The sequence below is a fragment of the Monomorium pharaonis genome, chromosome 3 (genome assembly GCF_013373865.1).
Source record: "Monomorium pharaonis isolate MP-MQ-018 chromosome 3, ASM1337386v2, whole genome shotgun sequence".
Taxonomy (NCBI): domain Eukaryota; kingdom Metazoa; phylum Arthropoda; class Insecta; order Hymenoptera; family Formicidae; genus Monomorium; species Monomorium pharaonis.
The window spans coordinates 31,392,572-31,411,975 of record NC_050469.1 but is presented as its reverse complement, the minus strand read 5'-3'; the positions used below and the strand labels follow the sequence as shown (position 1 = coordinate 31,411,975).

Here is a 19,404-nt window from a genome sequence, read left to right as displayed (position 1 = left end):
TCAACTCCTTGACAAGTAGGTGCGAGAGAAAACAAAAATTTTATTTGTGAAATTATTCAAGGCACTGTATATTTATAAAGTAATTACATATATTCTCGGATAAAAATCTTATGTTCGCAATTTTATAAGAAATAGATACAGAGGTTTAAAAAAGTCTAAGAATTTTATATACAAATATCACTATTTTCTATACAACTAATTTATATATCGCATAGATATATTTATTACAAGTTATTTGTAACAAGATTAAATAATTTATTATTCATAATTATATGGTGATGAGCCTTCCGGAACACCATGGGCATGGGTGAAAATTAGGTTCTATAATACATGCATCTTTACAGTCTTTGATTTCTGTAAGAAGATCAAGAATATCTGATGCAGTTTTATCTTCGATTAATGGTTGATCTTCATTCTGTTTCTCATTTTCAGGGAGTGTAGGAGTGTCGGTATTTATATCTGTAAAAAAACATGTATATACATACAATCACACATTTTTCATTATTTTTTTCTTTCTGTTGATATATAATGAGAGTAAATTATAATTAAACATTTATTTAAACATCAAAAAAAGTAATATTTAAAGAAAACATTAAATACAAGTTGATTTACCTTTATGACAACTAATACAGGTTTCTGTAGGATTTATTAGTGTTTCAGGATGTTTTTTAAGCAATTCGGTAACTAATACTTTTAATTTGTGCAACTGTTCTTGTTGCTGATTACGTTGTTCAACTAATTGACGGAAGGTTTGTTCTCTTTCCTTCCATCTCTCTCCCAAAATCGCTCGTTGCTTTTGATATAAAGTAATGTATTCTCCTGTGGAATACACGTTAGTCAGATATCACGATTTATTAAATATAGTTGAAAAGAAAATTTATGAAAATTAAAATAAAAGCTCATATATTAATTTATGAGATTAATAATTAATTAAAAATAAAAATAATTACAAATATCTAAAAAAATTAGAAGTTTATATAAGCAAAAGTATAACTTACCTATAGTTTCTGTTTCACCTTGAAGCTGGAGAACAAGATGTTCTAATCTCTGTTTCTCATCAGTTAATTCGGCAACCTTTTCCATCGTTTCTTTAAACCTTGTTTCTAGTTTCGTAATAGGCCTCAAATTATCTGAAATATTTTTATCTTCTGGCAATGGCAAATCTTGCGTTGTTACAATATCATTACAATTTTGCTCATTTTTAATTCTATACTGATCTCCATTCATGTTTACAGGTTCTCTGGACAAATGTGTTTCTGTTTGTATTTTATTCTCCAATTCTTTTCCGAGAGCTTCATTTTCTTTTTTTAAATTTTCTATATAAATCTGTGAGAGATATGTAAATTACAATTACTAAATAAAATTTGAATATTAGAACTACAGATTACATTCTTACATAAGAGACAAATATGAGGATTATAAATTAATTAAAGTGATTAAACTACTAAATAATTAATTAGAAATTTACTAAAGCATTTTGTAATTCTTGTTGCAATGTATGGGCATGGTGAGATTGTGCTTGATAGTGCTGCATTTGATCTGCAATTTGTGCATTTTGTAATTTTTCTTTCTCTAATTCTATTAAAAATGTTTCCTTTTCCCTTAATGTTTCTTTTAAGTTATCCATTTCTGTCTCAACATTATTTAATCTTGCATTTAATTTTCGGCCAATATTTCGTTCAGCTTGAAGCTGTTCTGTCAAATCCAACTTGTCATTACTCTAAAAAGAAAATTATTTTATATTTATATATATATGGATATGTGTGTATGTGTAATTTTAAAAATGATAAAAAACTTAAATAAAAATTAAATTTGGTAGAAATAAATTATATTTAAAAAATGTACTATATAAATATAATACATTAAATACACTTTTTAAAAAGTCAAAATATAATAGATTGATATACATTATACAGCTATACTACTCACGAGAGTAACAAAAGCGTTTTCCATTTCAGTTAGTTGTTCTTTCAATTGCTGATTTTGTGAAACAGCTCTAGAGGCACCAAGTTTTTCACTTTCAAGAGCCTGTACTAATTTTGCTGCATCAGTTCCATCATCTTTTGTATTTCGTAATTCCTGCACTTCTTTCATTAACATTTCAATCTCAGTATCCTAAAAACACTATCTTATTAAAAAAACTTATTTCTCCTAAGATTTAGAGTTCTGAATTATTATTTCGTTTACATATTTCTTACCCTATCAGATAATGCGACATGAAGTTTTTCCTGTTCTACAGTTAGTTCCTCGATTTTTCTTATTAAATTAGCGATTTCATCATTATGATCTTTTGAGGGAAGTATAGTTTCATTTTTCTGTCTTTCATGTTGCAGTTGCTGTTCCAAATCTGATAAACGTTGTATATAACTTTTTTCTCTTTTTTCCAAATCACTAATTATTTTCTTTCCATTTTCAACCTGCAATTATTCAATATATAAAACCATCTTTAGGAGTAGAGTTATATATAAACATTTCTATATATACCTCATTAATCAATTTTGCCTGCTGTCCATCTAATTGTCTAACATAATTTTGATATTGTCTACTAGCTTCATCCTTCTCATTATTCACCAACTTTAAAGTTTCTCTCATCTGAGCCAACTGTTGCTCCAATATTGTTACAGTTTGATGCTGGGATTCTAATGTTTGCGATGTATCGGTTAGCTACAATTTATTTGCGTTAATTTCAAGCAAAAAAAAATTTTATACAGAAATTGTATATGGAAAATTACCTGCTGTATCCTTAATTCATTTAAGGAAAGCAAAGCTGTTTTCTCTTGGAACTCCTGTTGTAGAGTAATAAATTCAGTGTTCTTTAAATTTAGCTTCTGTTTTAATTCTGATGTTTCCAATTCCAAATCTTCTTTTTCTTTTCTATAGAAAAAAATGACTTTGATTATTTTACATATTTAAAGTCGTACATTTTATTAAAATTCAATGACTGATTCAAATATATTTAATTTTTATATAATATATATATATATACTTGAGTTCATAATATTTCTTCTCAAGGTCGTCATAGATTTGTTGCACTTGTTGAGCGTTTTTCTGAGTATCAGTAGAATTACTCCTCATTTGAACTAATTCTTTTTCAAGCTCATTAATACGAACCTGACTGTATTTCAATTTTCTATTCATCTCCTCTATCTCCTCTAAATAGTAGAAATTTAATTGTAATAATGGCACATAAACATTTTCTGATATCATCAGAATAAAATTGCATTATATGTAAATTATAAGTATTAACCAGAATTTTGTTTCGCAGTCCTTTGGCTTTGTGTCAAAGCTGCTGTGAGCTCTGCTTTTTCTGCTATCAGGATACCAGTGGTCTGCGCATGGATCTGTAACTGCTCCTTCAAAGGATTTATTTCACGAACAAGTTTGGCGTCAAACTCTGAATCTTTTGTAGCTAGAATTCCTTCAAGTTCGGCTACTCTGCTGTGCTATTTTATTTTCACATGTAACAACAAAATTAGTCACAATCTAGATGCTGTATATATGGAGAGAATCTCTTAAAATTTATCCTTAAAATAAAATGATAATTGGGAGACAACATGAATATCAAAGAATTTTATTGTAATTTTAGTAAAATGTAATAAAATTTAGTTAAATTTAAAACAATATTACTAGATTTAACAAAAACGAGGACAAAAATCGACCATTTTAGGCCCACAATTTTGGACTTAAATTGTGGATTAAATGATAGTTAATGCTGAGCCATTAATTGCAGAAAAATTTCAAATTCAGATTTTCATTCCAAAGATGAGAGATTAAAGAAACCATTTTTCATTAATCTATTAAGGCTCATAGCTGGATAACCTGTATGTACAACTTTTTCTTAAATCGTACCCTGCTTATGCAAAAAATAAACGATTAGTAAATTTAGATAAAGTTGCAAAATTGATTTTTGCAAAGTGTTTTTTGTCCAAAATATTTTTTATGTTCTTGTTTTTTATTCTTTTTCTGATTGGTTAGCTAATTTTTTCTGGTTTATCCACAGATAAATTTTGATGATATATATATTTTTTTCCATAAAAAAAATATGATTTAAGAAAATTATATATTCTTTGTGATTTTTTCATAAAATCAATTAATATAAGCAATTAATCGATTTTTTAATATTCTTTCTTGTCCTCTTTCTGATTGTTATTACAAAGCCTTGGTCTGGTTACAGACCTTAAAGGGTTAATGAGAAATGGCTTTAACCCCTTATATCTTCGAAATGAAAAGTAAGCTCAACTTAAAATTTTTTACAATTAATGTCTAATCATAAACTATGATTTAGTTCACAATTTGGATTTGAAATCGCAAGCTTCAAAATGGACAAAATTTCACCTGCTTTTGTAATTATTCTTTCATTTACTAAATTTGAGTAAAATTGTAATAAATTTTACTAAAATTATAGGACTTCTTTGATATCCATGTTTCTCGATTATCATGATTTTCAATAAATTCTAAAGAAAATTCTCTTTGTAGTCGAAATATACTCACGTAACGACTAACTTGAACATGTAAGTCATTTACAAGTTGCTTCTGTTCCTCCAGACATGAGCTTAAAAATTGATTGTGACACTTTAGATCAAAATCGAACGAACTTGGCGGTTCGTTATGATCTGTATTGTCGAGCGCATGAGCAACTTCCGAGGCCATTTCTAGCAAGTGTTCTTTCTGCACGATTGAAGGACCGTTAGATACTACAACATTTAAATTATATCTTCCACTGTTTTCTACAGATTGTAGGAAATCTGACTGAAGATGTGAATGCATGACATCTTTAGTATCACTCTTATGTAATGCAGTACTTTCTATGTAATTTTCCAAGATAGGTAAGCTCTTCTCTGTTATCTCATTATTATCTGTTACTGTTTTGGTTTCAGTCGTATCTAGAAAATTACTAGCACCATCAAAATGATTTATATTTTCTTCTTTATGTATAATGTCTATATTATCTGTATGTTTTTCATATTGATTTTCTATACACTTTACTTCATTCTGAGTCTTTTGATTATAGAGTTTATCCATTTCTGCAGTTTGGCAATTTGTTTGGCACTGTTAAAAACATTATATATTTAAAAACATACATTTAAAAATATGAATATAAATTTCTACGTTTGAATAATAACCTGTGATACAGATTCGTCTGCATTCGAGTCCTGCTGTTTGTTCAAAGTGCCTTGCACTTGCAACTTTTTTTGCAATTTAAATTCTCTCAACTGTAATAACAAAATAATATAAAATTACAACTTGACTCAAATCCATCAATCATAAAATAAAATTTCACTGAATCAAAAATTTATGCAAATATTTTTAGTAAAATATTTAAACATTGCATTACAATAGCTAGTAACATTTAAGGAGTTAACGTTATTATTTCATAATATTATGTTAATGATAATTTTATCAATAAAATATTTTTTATCAAGCTTTGTGTCACCATTTAACACATACAACACAATGATTATGACTGTTTAAAATTGCTATCAGTATTGAAAATTTATAGTTTCCGTTACGTTCCTATAGATTTTCAGTACTGACAGCAATTTTGAAACACAGCTCACTTATACCGAATATGTGACGTGACAGCTGTGGAAACAGTTGTCAACATATTAACGATAGTTTTAAATGTGGGATTACCTTCTTCTTAGCAGCTGACAGCTTCTCTGTCTTACTTTGATTCATCGTGCGTTAGTTTTAACTGCGGGATGCTCGTCGAGAATCACGTCGCATACAAAAACTTCATAATCACTTTACATTGTAAAAAATAATGGTAGAGGTGACGATGATTGAAAAGGGTTATGTCACGTCTACGTGTATCTTCGACTACGTTTACACGTCAGCCTTATGGCTCCTGCACACTGCACACGAAAATGCTTCCGTGCAACGGAAGTTGATGCGATAACCAACCAAATCTTTTGCCGCGCAGAAAAAATTAAATTCAATTCAACTTTGATTGGTTACCGCGTGCCAATGCTTAGGGCCGATTTCACCAACTCCGGTTACCTTAACCGGCCGGTTATTCCATTAGAATTGACCAATTGTATTTGTCATTAAGCAAAATTAACAAATGATAACCGAAGTTGGTAAAATCGGTCCTTAAAGCCTTCGGCACACGATACGATTTTTCATGCTAAATCGTATACGAGGCATCTTAATGCGTGTCCCGATTGGCTCGGATGATTATGTCACCAATCGTAAGCCAATGAAGATACGTAGTAAGACGCCTCGTTGCGATCTAGCATGAAAAATCGTATCGTAGGCTTAAGATGCCGAAGGCTTAAGATGCTCGGTAATTGGTTGATGACATATCTTAAGACAGTCAACGGAATTCATAGACCGATCTTATTCAAGACCCATCTTAAGCACGATCTTGAGACGTCAATGCTGTTATTTCATTGGTTAAGTAAAAGTCTCAAGTCTGCTCGAAGCTAGACTTAAGACAATTCTTGAACTTAAGATCAGTCTATGAATTCCGTCCAATATTTTATTTTTATTTTAATTTATGCAGCATGTAATAAATACATAAAAAAATTTTTTGTTAATATTATAATATGGATATAAAAATAAACAATAAAAGGACAAAAAAGACAAAATATGCTGTATGAAATTTATTTGATTAATGTTTAGTAAATGTTAATTTTAATTATTTTAAAAAGCCTAATAAGATATTAAACATACAAAAATAACAAATAGTAATTTTCTTTATATTTTTTACTATTATTTATATTTTTATGACAATTATATATATGCATATATAGTAATAAATATGTTATAGCATTTCTCTTATCTATGCTGATGTCGAAATAGGAAAACCTCTAAATCAGTGCAGCCAGTTGTTATGAGCAAATTAGGGATTAGCAATTAGGATTTATGAGTAAATTAACTTTTGATTCATCACGCATTAGTTTTATTTGTGGGATGCTTGTCGAGAATCACGTCGCGTACGAAACTTCAGAATCACTTTACATTGTGAAAAATGTCAAAAATATTACGCAACCACAGTGATTGGGTATGGTTAGACTATGGCTTTGGAAAAAATTTTTGGACACGGTATATAAGGGAGTTGGCAGTCTAGTATTTGAAGTCTGTGGTGAATCCAGCTTATCGCGATTCGCAATTCGTGATTATAACGATGTGTTGATAAAGTTATCGTAAATGCATTTTGTTGTAAATGGCAAAATGCTATTACGTATCACCGCACGCGTGTCATTGAAAAGCGCGTTGTTTGCATGAAATTCTTGTAATCATGAGCGCGCAAAATCAGTTGCCAAATCTTGACAAGATCTTCAGGGACGATGACGAGTCTGACTTCGTACCTTCGGGAGGGTGCGTATCACTCGCATGCATTATAGGATTCGCAAAGTGCAAATGCTAGTGTGCCGATTAAGTAATAATTTGTTTTACAAGTTACACATATCTTACACTTCTTTTCTTCTTCAAAACTTTTATACATTTATTTTTAGATATTAAAAATACATTATACAATTACAATGAATTGTTTTAATCACAGTCCTAATTAATTAGTTAAAATGATTTTAATTCATACAATTTATTCCATGCATGTTTCTTCATCATTATTGAAGAAAATACATTTAAGTTTATTTTCTCAATTCTCTTTTTATAATTTTCATTTTCTCATTTGACTTTGCAGAAGATATATTAAAATTTTTGTACTTTTAGGTCTAATTTGGCTGCAATTTTTGGACTACAACCAAGACTCACAGATTCTCATTCCATTAAACAAATGCCTAAGAAGAGCAACACTCGATATAACATACAACAAACTGTATCATCTTCCAAGACAGAAGTATTAATAGCTAAAGCAGTACATGCTTTTAAATTGTAATTACACCAAGTTACTAAAATATTACTTATTTTGTAGTTAATATGCAAGATTACAAGCATACATGACCTTAGGCTTGTATTCAGAATATATTTATAAAGATAGATATTTGACTTTGATATTAAATATTGAATTTCAGGCAAAATGGTCAATATGCTTCTGTTGGGAAGCTTGGTATGGCATTGACAGGCAACATAGTAACAAGGTTATATCAGATAATTTTATATAAGACTAAGCAAGAGTACATATCTATTGCCACAGTGACATGTGACTTTGCTTACACTATACAAGCAAACAATTATGCCAGTTATTATGATGATAACAAAGAGAATTGGTCAATTTTATTCGAGAATAATGAAAGTTACTTGGAGTTTGCAATAGAAGTGGGACTAGCGCGTTACTTTGCACTGCAAGAAAAAGGTGCAAATGTAATCTACCAAGATCTAATGTCGAGCAATAAAGATGTAATTGCTAAAGAAGGGGACAATATATGTATAAAATATTTTGTGGGAACTGAGATTATACAGCCTTTTAAAACTAATTTTGTAATGTCGCAAACTATGACTGTGGAAATATCAACGGATGAGAATTGGGAGAGAATTCTTTTGGGTAGCAGCAAGGGTCTGAAAAGAGTTTTGTTCTTACCACCTAGTAAACAGGTAATTTTATTAAATTTTTATGGAATTTTATATGAAACAATATCTCTATTAAATACTTTTACATAGATTAGTTTAGGTCCTGGGTTTCCTAAAGAAAGAGATATTATGCTGATAATAGAGATAACCGATATACGAGAACAGGAGAAAGATCCACTGGTGCCTAAAAATTCAACAAGTGGTAAAGCAGCCATAATATCGAGAATGGCTAAAATGGGTCAGTCCATATTACCAAAAATGTCTTTACCCTCCACCACTGATTCTGAAGATACAGAGGTGTTCATATTAATTTTTCTATTGTTTCTGCACAGAAAAAACATTCTTTGAATTATTTTTCTCTTCGAAATATTGAATATTGAAATAATAATAAATAGTATGTTAAACAGACATAATTTGCTTACATGAAGAAATTTTGTGTAATCTTAGAATAGAAAGTATAAGAATATAATTAAAAAATATAATAAAAAGAAAGGTATAAAAATATATTATCATTCAATAATAACTTTCATGAAAAGTTGAAAAAAATATTGGATAAGAAATAAAATCTTTAAAAAAGATTAGAATTTTTTAATACTATTACTAAAAAACAATCATATTGTGTTTTTTAAAAATGACTTAATATTGAAATAAAAGTATGTTTTTTTGCTGAAAAACAGTTTTAAAATTATTAAGTTTTTTAAAGAAGATTAAATTATATGTATATAAGCAGAATTATCATTGTTTCATACATATAAACAAGGAATTCTATAAAATATTAATTCTTAAATAAAATATATTAGTTTTAATTTGATATTAATGTTTACTACTATTATATATTATGTTACTACTATTATATATTATTTACTACTATTATTTCTGTGCGCTAATATTTATAAGATGTCGAATAAAACTTATTATATATTATATTATATAATATTATTGACTTAATATGAAGGAAGCAATATCGTTTTGTAGGACGACGTACCTCATAAATCTTCTCGTCATAAGAGGGTTAGTTATATTTATAATTTATAAATTTCTTCATGAAAACAAAATCTGTATCTAAAATACTGTATCTAAAATACTGTATTTTATTAGATTGAACAATCGGAAAGCGTTTTGCAAAAGAAGAATTTGTCTCATGAGTCATTGAATGAAAGAAAAGCCGCTCAAAAAACTGTAGAATCTAAAACTGAAGTGCCTTCTACAGATTCTAGTACTTATAAGCCATTAGTTACTTCACCTTCATTAACGCCACAATGGGCTCCGTATTTTACTGTATGATTTAATATATATGACATTTTGTATTTAACTCTGTGTTAGGTGCAATATTTTTTTTCCACGAATGGTCACAATGTACATCACAAATATATTAATTTTTCCTATAATTTTCCTGTACTTTTTAAAACAATTTTTAAAAATTTATATTTGATTGATAAATCTTACATTAAACTTTATAAAACAGTAAAAACAAATTGACAAATATTAGAGAATGAATAAAAGAAATGCATTTGTTTACTGTGTGAAAACGCGCCTAACGCAGGGATAATAAATTTATTGATGCAACATAATTGTGAAAGATGATCAAAATTACAGGGACATTACGTAACGATGGACAACCAGATGTATCCTGTATCGCAGGCTGTAAATCGTACGATATCAACAGCTATGGATCCCGGAATGAACATGTTACTATCAGAAACAAGGATAGCAAACGCGGAAATACGAATGGGAATATCCAAAATATCAGATAATGTTCAGAAATTATTGGATAAGGTATGCATATAATAGATAAGGGTTTCGTGGTATCATTTATTTGCTACTACAATATAAATAAAAAATTGTCATTATTGAGTTATTTTCAAAGAAAAAAGAAAATTCTGACGAGGGATTAATATATTGAGGAACAAGCTAATGATATATTTATTTCTTTGCAATGATTTCACATTAAAATTTTATTTAAAAATATTAAAAAATTTTTATGAATTAAACAGCTTGGCACATGTTGCACATTGTAAACGAAAAGCTCTTACATATCTCATGTATTGTATGACAAGCTTGACAGATGTCGATTGACTATAAAAGCAATACTTAAATTATGGAGCATTTCCCGGAGATTCAAGAATTTCTCTGTTCTGAATCGTTACGTTTGAAAAATTTGTTATACGACACATGAAATATCAGGCGAACTTAAGCGGAAATATGTAATGTATGTCAAACTTTGATTTAAAACATTCAAACTGGAAAACTATGTTTTTTGAATTTGTCATTCTTGTAGCAAGAGCGATATGTTGATTATAACATTGTTGTGTGTGTAGTTTCATGTGCTCGAATTACAAAATGCCACAACTCCTACAAGTGATAAAGCAACTTTGGATGCTTCTTGGAAAATGCTCTTAGCTCTTAATGCAGGAACAAAGGATAATGAAATACTGAAACTAAAAAATACTGATAAGGATATGTCGGATGAGAAAATTCGCGAGGCACAGAGCAAAATAAGTTCCTTAGAAAATGATTTAAAAGGATTAAAAGGTGATATATAATAATTTGCGATAAAAAATTATATAATGTGTGATAGTATAATGTGTTTAATAATTATTGAATTATCAAACTACTATTATAGAAGAAAAAGAATCATTATTTCAAATTAATGAAAATCTCAGTAAGAAAATTCAAGAATTGGAAGCAAGATTAGCCGATAAAAGTGATGATTTGAAGAAAACTAAAGAAGCTTTAGAAGTAGCTAAAAATACAATTGCACAATATAAAGAAGAAAATGCTAGCTTAGAAGATAGGCTTTCTCAATGTCATAAACAACACGTTCTTCAAGTTGACACAATATCTTCCAGACAAAAAGATGTAATCATATTTCTAAATTTTGTTTTTTAGCAATTCATTATAACATATGTATTTTTAATATTTTTTATCAACTGAATATATTTAGGTTGAGAAGAAAAACAAAGAAATTAAGCAAATAATGAACAAAACATATTATACATTATCAGAAAAACTTGCGGATGAATCGTGTTCTGAATTATCCTTTGATTATGTAAAATCAACTATTGCAAACACAATAAAGGTAAGAGATATCATTTATTTATTATTTATTTTATTATAACAATACAACATAATTCAATTGTAATTTTTGTTGACAAAAAAAGTATATTGATAAGAATTCAATACATTGGGTGGAATGTTAATGATATTTTTATTCTGCTACAATCAGTAGATCACATGTCACACCAAGGAAGGACGAGTAAAATAAATCGATTTTTATTTCTGAAGTAGTAAAAAAGATATTTTCTTTTTTGTTGTTTCTGAACTGCTGAATTTGATTCAAACTTGTAAAAATTTTTAATTTATAGGGAAAATATTAAAACGTAGTATATGAAACTGTTAAACATATAAGGAATTATTATGAGAATAATAAAATTAAATATAAAAGTATAAAACTATATTGAAATAAATAATATTAACCCTTACAATACAATGTGAAAAATAAATGACCTTTCCAAAAATGAATATTTTAAGTCCTATCACATGATTTCTTTTATCGAAAGCAATTAAAAAATCTAAAAATTCGTGAATATTTTTTCAAATTTCTAGAACAAATGTCTATACTTTTTTTGGAAAAAGTAAAATATAGCATATTTAATTTTATACTTTAATTATCTTTACAATTTTAAGAAATTTTTATGGATCAATTTTGAAATACTCTCATTTATATGGAAAGGGTTAAATGAAAATAAGCTGACATATAAGCATAAGTTAAGAAATGAAGGAGGCTTTACTTAATCAAGGCAGATCTTGTGCTCACAAAAATATTCTTTGAACGAATCTTACAATTTTCAGTAGTAAAATATAATAAATTATGCTAAATATTCTAAGAGAAAATCCTTGAAAGACATAATAGATAATAGTCTCAGATACTGTGATCAAGAGTTATAATAAAATATCGATAATGCGTATTTTATTTATTAATAATTCTTTTTTATCAAGCAAAACACATGAATTGTTAAAGAATTTAAAGAACATTAATGATAAGAATATTTTCATGTCTTAATAGCAGGAAAATGTGAACTAATATATCGTAAAATTCAATAATAATTTACTAGATATTTAACAGCTTTATATGCTGATTTTAATATTTTTTCAATAAATCAAAATGTAAAGGGTTAAAATCAGATTTAGTAACTTAAAAAAAAAAAAATTGTTCTGGAGACCAAATTTATTCGACTCATTCGATCCATTTTATCCATCTTTCTTTAAAAATTATATTACATTTTAACGAGTTCAATATTCAAACTGGAAAATATAATTTTATATCGTTGAAATAAATAAGCAACATATAAAAAGCAAACATGTATTTTGTTATGTATTATGTTTCTAATCTAAAATTTTTAGCATATTACTTTGCAAGTATTATATGAAGATTCTGACGAAGAGGACAAAGAATCTAAAACAACTAAAGATGTGATTGCCTCAGTTAATAAAACTGTCGATTGTCAAGTTAAGGAACCAACAATTGAGAAGTCATTATTAAACCCAGATAGTAATAATGATTTTCCAGTAAAATGCGTAGAAATTTCAAGATCTACCACGGTGATAATCTATACACATATACACGCACATTCATATTTTTCTAAAAATATTTATATGCGTGTTTTTATGAAAATAAATTTCTGAAGTCTCTTTTTCTTATTCTAGATTATGCCTATATTTAAAAACGAACCACCACCTGTTCCACCTGAAGGCATTGATGAAATTGATAGTGAGAGTGATTGATTTCAATATTGGCCGATTTTTTAATTCATTATCAAATCAGTTTGCAAAAAATATTTCATAAAGTATCTTTTATTTTTAGTATTAATTACATGTAATATATTATACTCTCTTGATGTGTATATATATCCTAAATATTATATTATTTCTAATAATTTCTTATCAAATAGCTTCAAGTCAAATAGTGAACATTTTTAATATATTTTAAGGCTTAATAAAGAAGATATTTTTATTATAAATAGATTTTTGTATATTATACACATACATTATACATAACATATACATGAGCATGTTGGATCTTAGCAAATTCATTCTGATAAAATAATTAAATATAAGGTAAATAAGTAATTTGTATATTAATTAGAAATTTTTTTTGAGGTATAGGATCATAAAAAGTTTAGCACATTATCTTTTATTATACACAAATTTGTAAAATAAAATAAAAAATTATTAATTTTTAGATATTAAAAATATTTGCTATTACTGTTTGCTAATATATGAAAGACTAATTTCCGCTTTAATCTGCTTTACTTGATCTACCAAATTCTTTATGTTCTTCGCCCTGTAAGAAGAAAAATTATTATACTTATTCTACATATATTATACATAGAAACAACTAAGATCGCAGCATTGCTTTTCCAAAGTTCACACAACTAAAAAAATAAGTTCTAAAAAGGGGGAATGACTTTTAATTTAATTTTAGAAAAGTATTGACTACAAAGTAACTATCAAAGTAACTATTAAATTCATAAAGTAATGTTTAGTAATGAGCATCGATATTTTAGTAACTGTGTTTCAAGATTGACAAAATTGTCGACGCGCAGTTTATATAAGCTGAGAATATTAAATTAATAGAAAAATTATATTTAGCACAAAGATCCGCTGCAAATCGTGTAGGCGATTTTAACTTTATTAATATGTTTAACACATTTATCATTCAGAGAATTAATTTACTATTATTGTCACAAAGTAATGTTTATTTAACACATTTATGGTAATATCTCGAAAGATGTTTATAAATGTTGTTGAAACAAGAATGCAAAATGTGACGGATTTCCAAAGATTAAGTTACAAAATTATTTCTCAGAAAAGGAAAAAATAATTTTAACTTGACTTAACAAGAAATTATTGATTATAAGAGATGTCCAAATTGTTCGAATTCGAATTGGATTGAACTTGAATCAAACCACTGTTGTTTTTATTCGAATGTTTTCGAATCTAACACATTTGAATTTAAATAATTCGATAACCTTAAATCATTGATGATTTGATTTTGAATCGGTAGCCTTTATTTTTTTGTTTGGTAAATTTTCTCGAAATTGTAAGGTGACGACTAATTTTCTCGCCCGTTAAAACAAGATTTGTCATTAAATACTTTATTTAATACTTTATTGTCAAAAAATACTTTATTATGCATTAGTATACTAAATTAGTATATAATGTAAATAAAAAAAATTGAATTTGATTTGCATTCAAATTGAGAATTAATTTGACATAAGAATTTAGAATTCAATTTTTTTTACTGTGAATATACTGTCAACGATTCAATTTAAGTCGGCAATAAATGTTTGAAATTCGAACATTTTTAATCTTAGAAGGCAAACTAAATTTCGCTAAATTTCAAAAGTAAAAGCGAGGTGAAATTACCTTATTCGAGTCTCAATTCTTTCTATCAGCAGTAAATTAAGTAGTGCATTTTTGTTTTTTATGAAAAAAAGTATATAAACATTTTTTGTTAGAAAAGTACTGAAAAATCCTTCTAAAGCAAAAAAAAAAAAAAAATGAGAGGATTAACAATTTAGGATTATACATACATTTGAGAAAGATTTTCCTTTGTCGCTTCTTCTTGATTGCGTGTGAAAACAATTTCTTTCCTGTTCCCATCAGAATCGATACCATTTGTGTGTACAGTTTGAGTGGACTTTTTCTTGAGTTGTTCAAGTCGAACTTGCATGTCACGTATCTTTACGTCCATTTTCTTCAATTCTTCCGCTTCTGCTTTCTCGATAGATGTCATTAAAGGTTCTTTGTAATTTACTAATCTCAAAACTTCCTCTGCTCTAAAAGTATAATGTAATATGGATTCTATTTTTTATCCCTCCGTAATACTTCAAAGAATTGTATTTTTTATTTATTTAAATTTAAATAGTTCGATAACCTCAAATCATAATCATAATTTGAATTATGCGAATCTGTAAAATTGCTTCAATATTATTAAAGTAATTAAATAACGATACTCACCTACGTGCTAATTCTTTCTGTTTATCGTTAATCTCTTCGTATCTTTCGGCCAAACGTTCGGCGGTTTGTCGTAATTCTTTTTTCGTTTCTGTCAAAGTATCAAGTTCTTTTAATAAATGACTTTTTAAAGCTTTCAAAGCGCGAACCTTTTTACTGATCTCATCCCGAACTTTGTCGTGTCGGACGAAATTTTGAGTACGGAAGATATTTGTGGCGTGATATAACAACTGAAACATAAAAGGAACGTTACGTTTTGATTTATTGAATCGTAACTCTACTATACGTATAGAATCACTGCATCAATCAATAAACACAAATAAAAACAACTTAATATAAATATATTTTCAAAAATAATATTATTTTAATAAAATCTATGTGAGATTTAAACCTAAAAATGTCAATTAATATGCAGTTTATTATTTTGAAATCTTATTACTTTAATATTTTCCTTAAATAGTCATTTCCTAATAGTGTTTAATGAAGTCATTGACTGCTGCAGTAATTCTAGTTATTTTTGTGTATAAACCAAAGATTCTAAGATATTTGTATTAAGTTCTATAAGTGGCAAAAATGTACAATTATTTCAATTATATTAACTTTCTTGTGTATAATGCATTGTAGTAGGTAAATATTAAAACATACCTCTAAAGATTCGTTTAAGGACATTGAGCGAGATCCTATCTTGGTTATAGGTTGCGATATTTCGCGTCTGAGTAATTTCTTGATGTACTCGTCGAATGGTTCCTTGTTCACCTTAAAAAAAATAACAATGTAGGGTGAATTTTAATTGCGGTGACTATATTTCTTTGAGAAAAATAAATAACTCCCACTTTCCACAAAAAAGTACAATGTAAATATTTTTTTGCCTGAATATACATTTATATAGAAAAAATAAAATTTTATAAAATCAAACATATATGTAAAAAATCACATTTTCGATTTAGTTCAATTTTGGAAAATGGGTTTCTTTTAAATAAAAAAAAACATGCGGGAAAAATTTTCAGCAAATCAAAGATTTTTTTATGTAAGTAGGAACTCGATAATTTTTAAATTTTTGCTCTAGTTTTTATTTTTTATTGTTTAAGGGGATGCCAGAATACTCGTTAAACTTGATCGGGATCGATAATAACAATATTTAATATGTATCTCTTTTATAGATTTGGAAATTCTTTTCTATAATTAAAGTATCTGTATTAATATCAGTATATGAATGGAGTTTATGCTGAAAATGAAAATTTTTTAAATGTTGTTTTATTTATCAATGCATATGTAATTTAAATTTTCGTAGAATGATTTTGTCTCAATTAAGCATTAAAGTTTAACTTTAAGAAGTCCACATTGTTTATTCTTGTCATCTACTAGTCTATAAATTCGAATTTCGTGAGTATAAATTGCAGATCTTTTATGCAAGGTCTACAATGTCGGTAGGAATAATGGAATAGGAGTATGAAGTAAGAAATATGAAATGAGATTTACCCATTTCGTTTACTCCCGGTTTTTAATTGGTCAATTTTTACTCTTACTCCTTACTCCATTACTTCTGCTGATATTGTAGATGTTGCATTATATCAAGCACATATTACGATGTGATAGCTTCAAACACTCCAAAGTTAGAGTATTTGCGATGATGCGTAGTTCTGTAAAAATAGCGTATTATAGATTCGTATTCGATCTTGAACTCTATTCTAAACAACTTATATATCTGTTTTCATTTAATGAGAGATTAACTTGTAGAATTTATGGTTGCGAAAAAATAACAAAAATAAATAATAACTTCTCACTTTCGAAATCCAAATGTCATTTCTATCATTCATAATTACCTTTGTCATAGTATTCGTGACGGGTTCTAATTGCTCGATTCTTGGAAGATAATAAAGATCTATAACGGAAAGATCGATGACAACACCTGTGTGTAGCAATGCAACTAGAACACAGGGTTCTTGGAGAAGACCAAAACCAAGTATCGGCGTAGCTTCATCCACATTCGTATGTTTAGTTCTCGTAGAAAATAGGTATTGCAAAATTGATTGATTTAGCAAGGATGGTAAATAATTTCCGCCGTTATCTAAAAAAAAATGTTTGTTAGAAGGAAAGCACTTTCAATAAAGACGTAGAAGAAAAATTAATCATTTCAATATCTTTATCTTATTTGTCATTTCGACTTTCATTTTATTTTTAATAAAAAATTAATTTATTGATTTGCTATTATATATCTGTGTGTGTGTGTGTGTGTGTGTGTGTGTGTGTGTGTGTGTGTGTGTGTGTGTGTAAAATTTGTGTGTTCAAGTTTACATACGCAAGAATATTTTCAGAGATTTGTAATACAGCTCGCAGAATGATAGATATTATATGTAACTTTTCTTCTTTACATTCTTTTTTTTTTAATAACGTAAATATACTTGCCATAAATAAACTCCTCCAATTGAGAAACCATCGGTAAACTCACTACATGAATCCCAGCATTATGAGAGCAAAAATATCTAACATAAATAAGTATTCATAAATTAATTTAATTTAATCAATGATCGAGTGCATCAAATAAGGATTGCTTTGGAAATATCGCCATTTTCGCCGTGAAAAAAAGGGAATAGATTTTTCATTGAATCGAGTTCTGATTTGCTGTGAAAGTTGCAATAGTTCTAAAACATCCTATATATTCAATATGCTTTTCTCAATTAATACCTTGATTTATTGCCCTTATCACAGTGAAGATGAATGGGACAGTTATATTTTTTATCGTCATCCGTAAAGAGAAGACCTAGTTCCAGTTCGACACACTCGTAGACATAAAGCGCATCATCCGGCGTATGAAGACTATAATTTGAACCATACTGGGACCAAGTCTGGCGAAAAAAGATATTATCATTTTTTTTTTAAAGAATCAGGATTAGGTAAGTTAATATTGTTTTAGATAAAGTTAAGTTAAAGTTGTTTGGGTACAAAATTAATTATTAATTTTATTATTTAGATTTTAATTTTTAATTATTAGTTATTATTCAACCCTATACATAACTCTATAAATTTGACGTTCCATAATTCCTTGACTGACGATTTGAGAATAGCGATAAAATTCAGCGTGATATTGCGACATGTGGAATACATAAAATTTTGTAATATTTATTGTACCTTTCTGTCGTCGTCATCGTCGGTGTCTGATATTTCGCGCAGCAATATCGCATGATAAATCTTTCCGGTGCACATGGCGATGACCACTATCGGCGGGGTAGTTTGCAGGCACATGATAGAGCATGAATCTATTCCGTAATTATCATCAGTCGACGGATACATGGACAGTGAACCCAATACTACTGGATTCTCGTAACTGCAACAATTCAAGCCACAATGAAAGAGGAAAAGAGACATCATTAGCACAATTGTGAAATCATCAATAATGTAAACTTTTGCTGTAAAAATGGGGGATATAATGATTAAAGTTATCTTAGTTTATAAAATATTTCTTCATACTTCTCCAATAAAACGTTTCCACGAACGATTAGCACTTCGCCATTTCCACGGAGCACCAAGATTGGCCATTCGATTTGATTCCAGTCTATCTTTTCTTTTATCTGAAAATTATGAAAAATATTTGTATAAAATAAATTGATGATATTAATACTATGACATAATAACAAATTAATAAACTAATAATATAATAATACATTCAAAGTATAAATTCAAAGTCAATATTGGTAATAATTTAATTTATTTTGTCAAAAAATTAAGAAGAAAGATTTCTTTTATATTTATTCAGTTAAGTTAATTTACAATTAATATGATATATTTTACGTGTTTTTAAAATAATAAAAACAATAAAGATTAAAATAAAATAAGTATTATTTACATAAAATTAATTAATACATCAAGCGCATAAATTTTAATAAGTTTGACAGCATATTGATATATTTT

The 19,404-nt window shown here is 27.8% G+C and overlaps 3 protein-coding genes across 9 annotated transcripts in view; 1 reads left to right on the top strand and 2 right to left on the bottom strand.

Annotated features, from left to right (window-relative positions):
* Positions 1-43: 43 nt before the first annotated feature.
* Positions 44-5,829, bottom strand: LOC105836864 (golgin subfamily A member 2). Its single transcript, XM_012681188.3, has 13 exons — positions 5,635-5,829; positions 5,124-5,213; positions 4,492-5,049; positions 3,248-3,443; positions 2,987-3,152; positions 2,733-2,874; positions 2,485-2,664; positions 2,199-2,417; positions 1,930-2,115; positions 1,469-1,720; positions 999-1,326; positions 613-819; positions 44-459 (listed from the first exon to the last, which is right to left on the bottom strand). Exons 1-13 carry the CDS (start codon positions 5,677-5,679, stop codon positions 269-271), a joined length of 2,760 nt encoding a protein of 919 aa, XP_012536642.1. The 5' UTR covers positions 5,680-5,829; the 3' UTR covers positions 44-268.
* Positions 5,830-6,819: 990 nt separating this feature from the next.
* On the top strand, positions 6,820-18,353 carry LOC105836859 (FK506-binding protein 15). Of its 7 annotated transcripts, XM_012681179.3 has the most exons (12): positions 7,244-7,323; positions 7,678-7,839; positions 7,980-8,499; positions 8,566-8,772; positions 9,451-9,486; positions 9,574-9,753; positions 10,072-10,251; positions 10,794-11,007; positions 11,099-11,334; positions 11,420-11,554; positions 12,880-13,077; positions 13,183-13,911. In XM_012681179.3, the coding sequence occupies exons 1-12, from the start codon at positions 7,244-7,246 to the stop codon at positions 13,258-13,260; spliced, it is 2,226 nt and encodes a 741-aa protein (XP_012536633.1). In that variant the 3' UTR covers positions 13,261-13,911. The 7 variants fall into 7 exon arrangements, with proteins under 7 accessions (XP_036140563.1, XP_036140565.1, XP_036140562.1 ...); XM_036284669.1 differs by lacking the exon at positions 13,183-13,911 and having other exon boundaries at positions 6,821-7,323; positions 12,880-13,176; XM_012681184.3 differs by lacking the exons at positions 12,880-13,077; positions 13,183-13,911 and adding an exon at positions 18,205-18,353 and having other exon boundaries at positions 6,823-7,323.
* The window catches only part of LOC105836860 (nuclear pore complex protein Nup88), an 80,974-nt gene continuing 75,053 nt past the window's right edge, over positions 13,484-19,404 (bottom strand). Inside the window, exons 5-13 of the mRNA XM_012681186.3 lie at positions 18,964-19,064; positions 18,625-18,820; positions 18,181-18,341; positions 17,902-17,978; positions 17,319-17,563; positions 16,141-16,251; positions 15,499-15,725; positions 15,072-15,317; positions 13,484-13,819 (exon numbers count right to left, since the gene is read on the bottom strand). Coding sequence (XP_012536640.2) covers positions 13,738-13,819; positions 15,072-15,317; positions 15,499-15,725; positions 16,141-16,251; positions 17,319-17,563; positions 17,902-17,978; positions 18,181-18,341; positions 18,625-18,820; positions 18,964-19,064 — 1,446 coding nt within the window. The 3' untranslated portion in view covers positions 13,484-13,737. The remainder of the gene's footprint in view (positions 13,820-15,071; positions 15,318-15,498; positions 15,726-16,140; positions 16,252-17,318; positions 17,564-17,901; positions 17,979-18,180; positions 18,342-18,624; positions 18,821-18,963; positions 19,065-19,404) is intronic.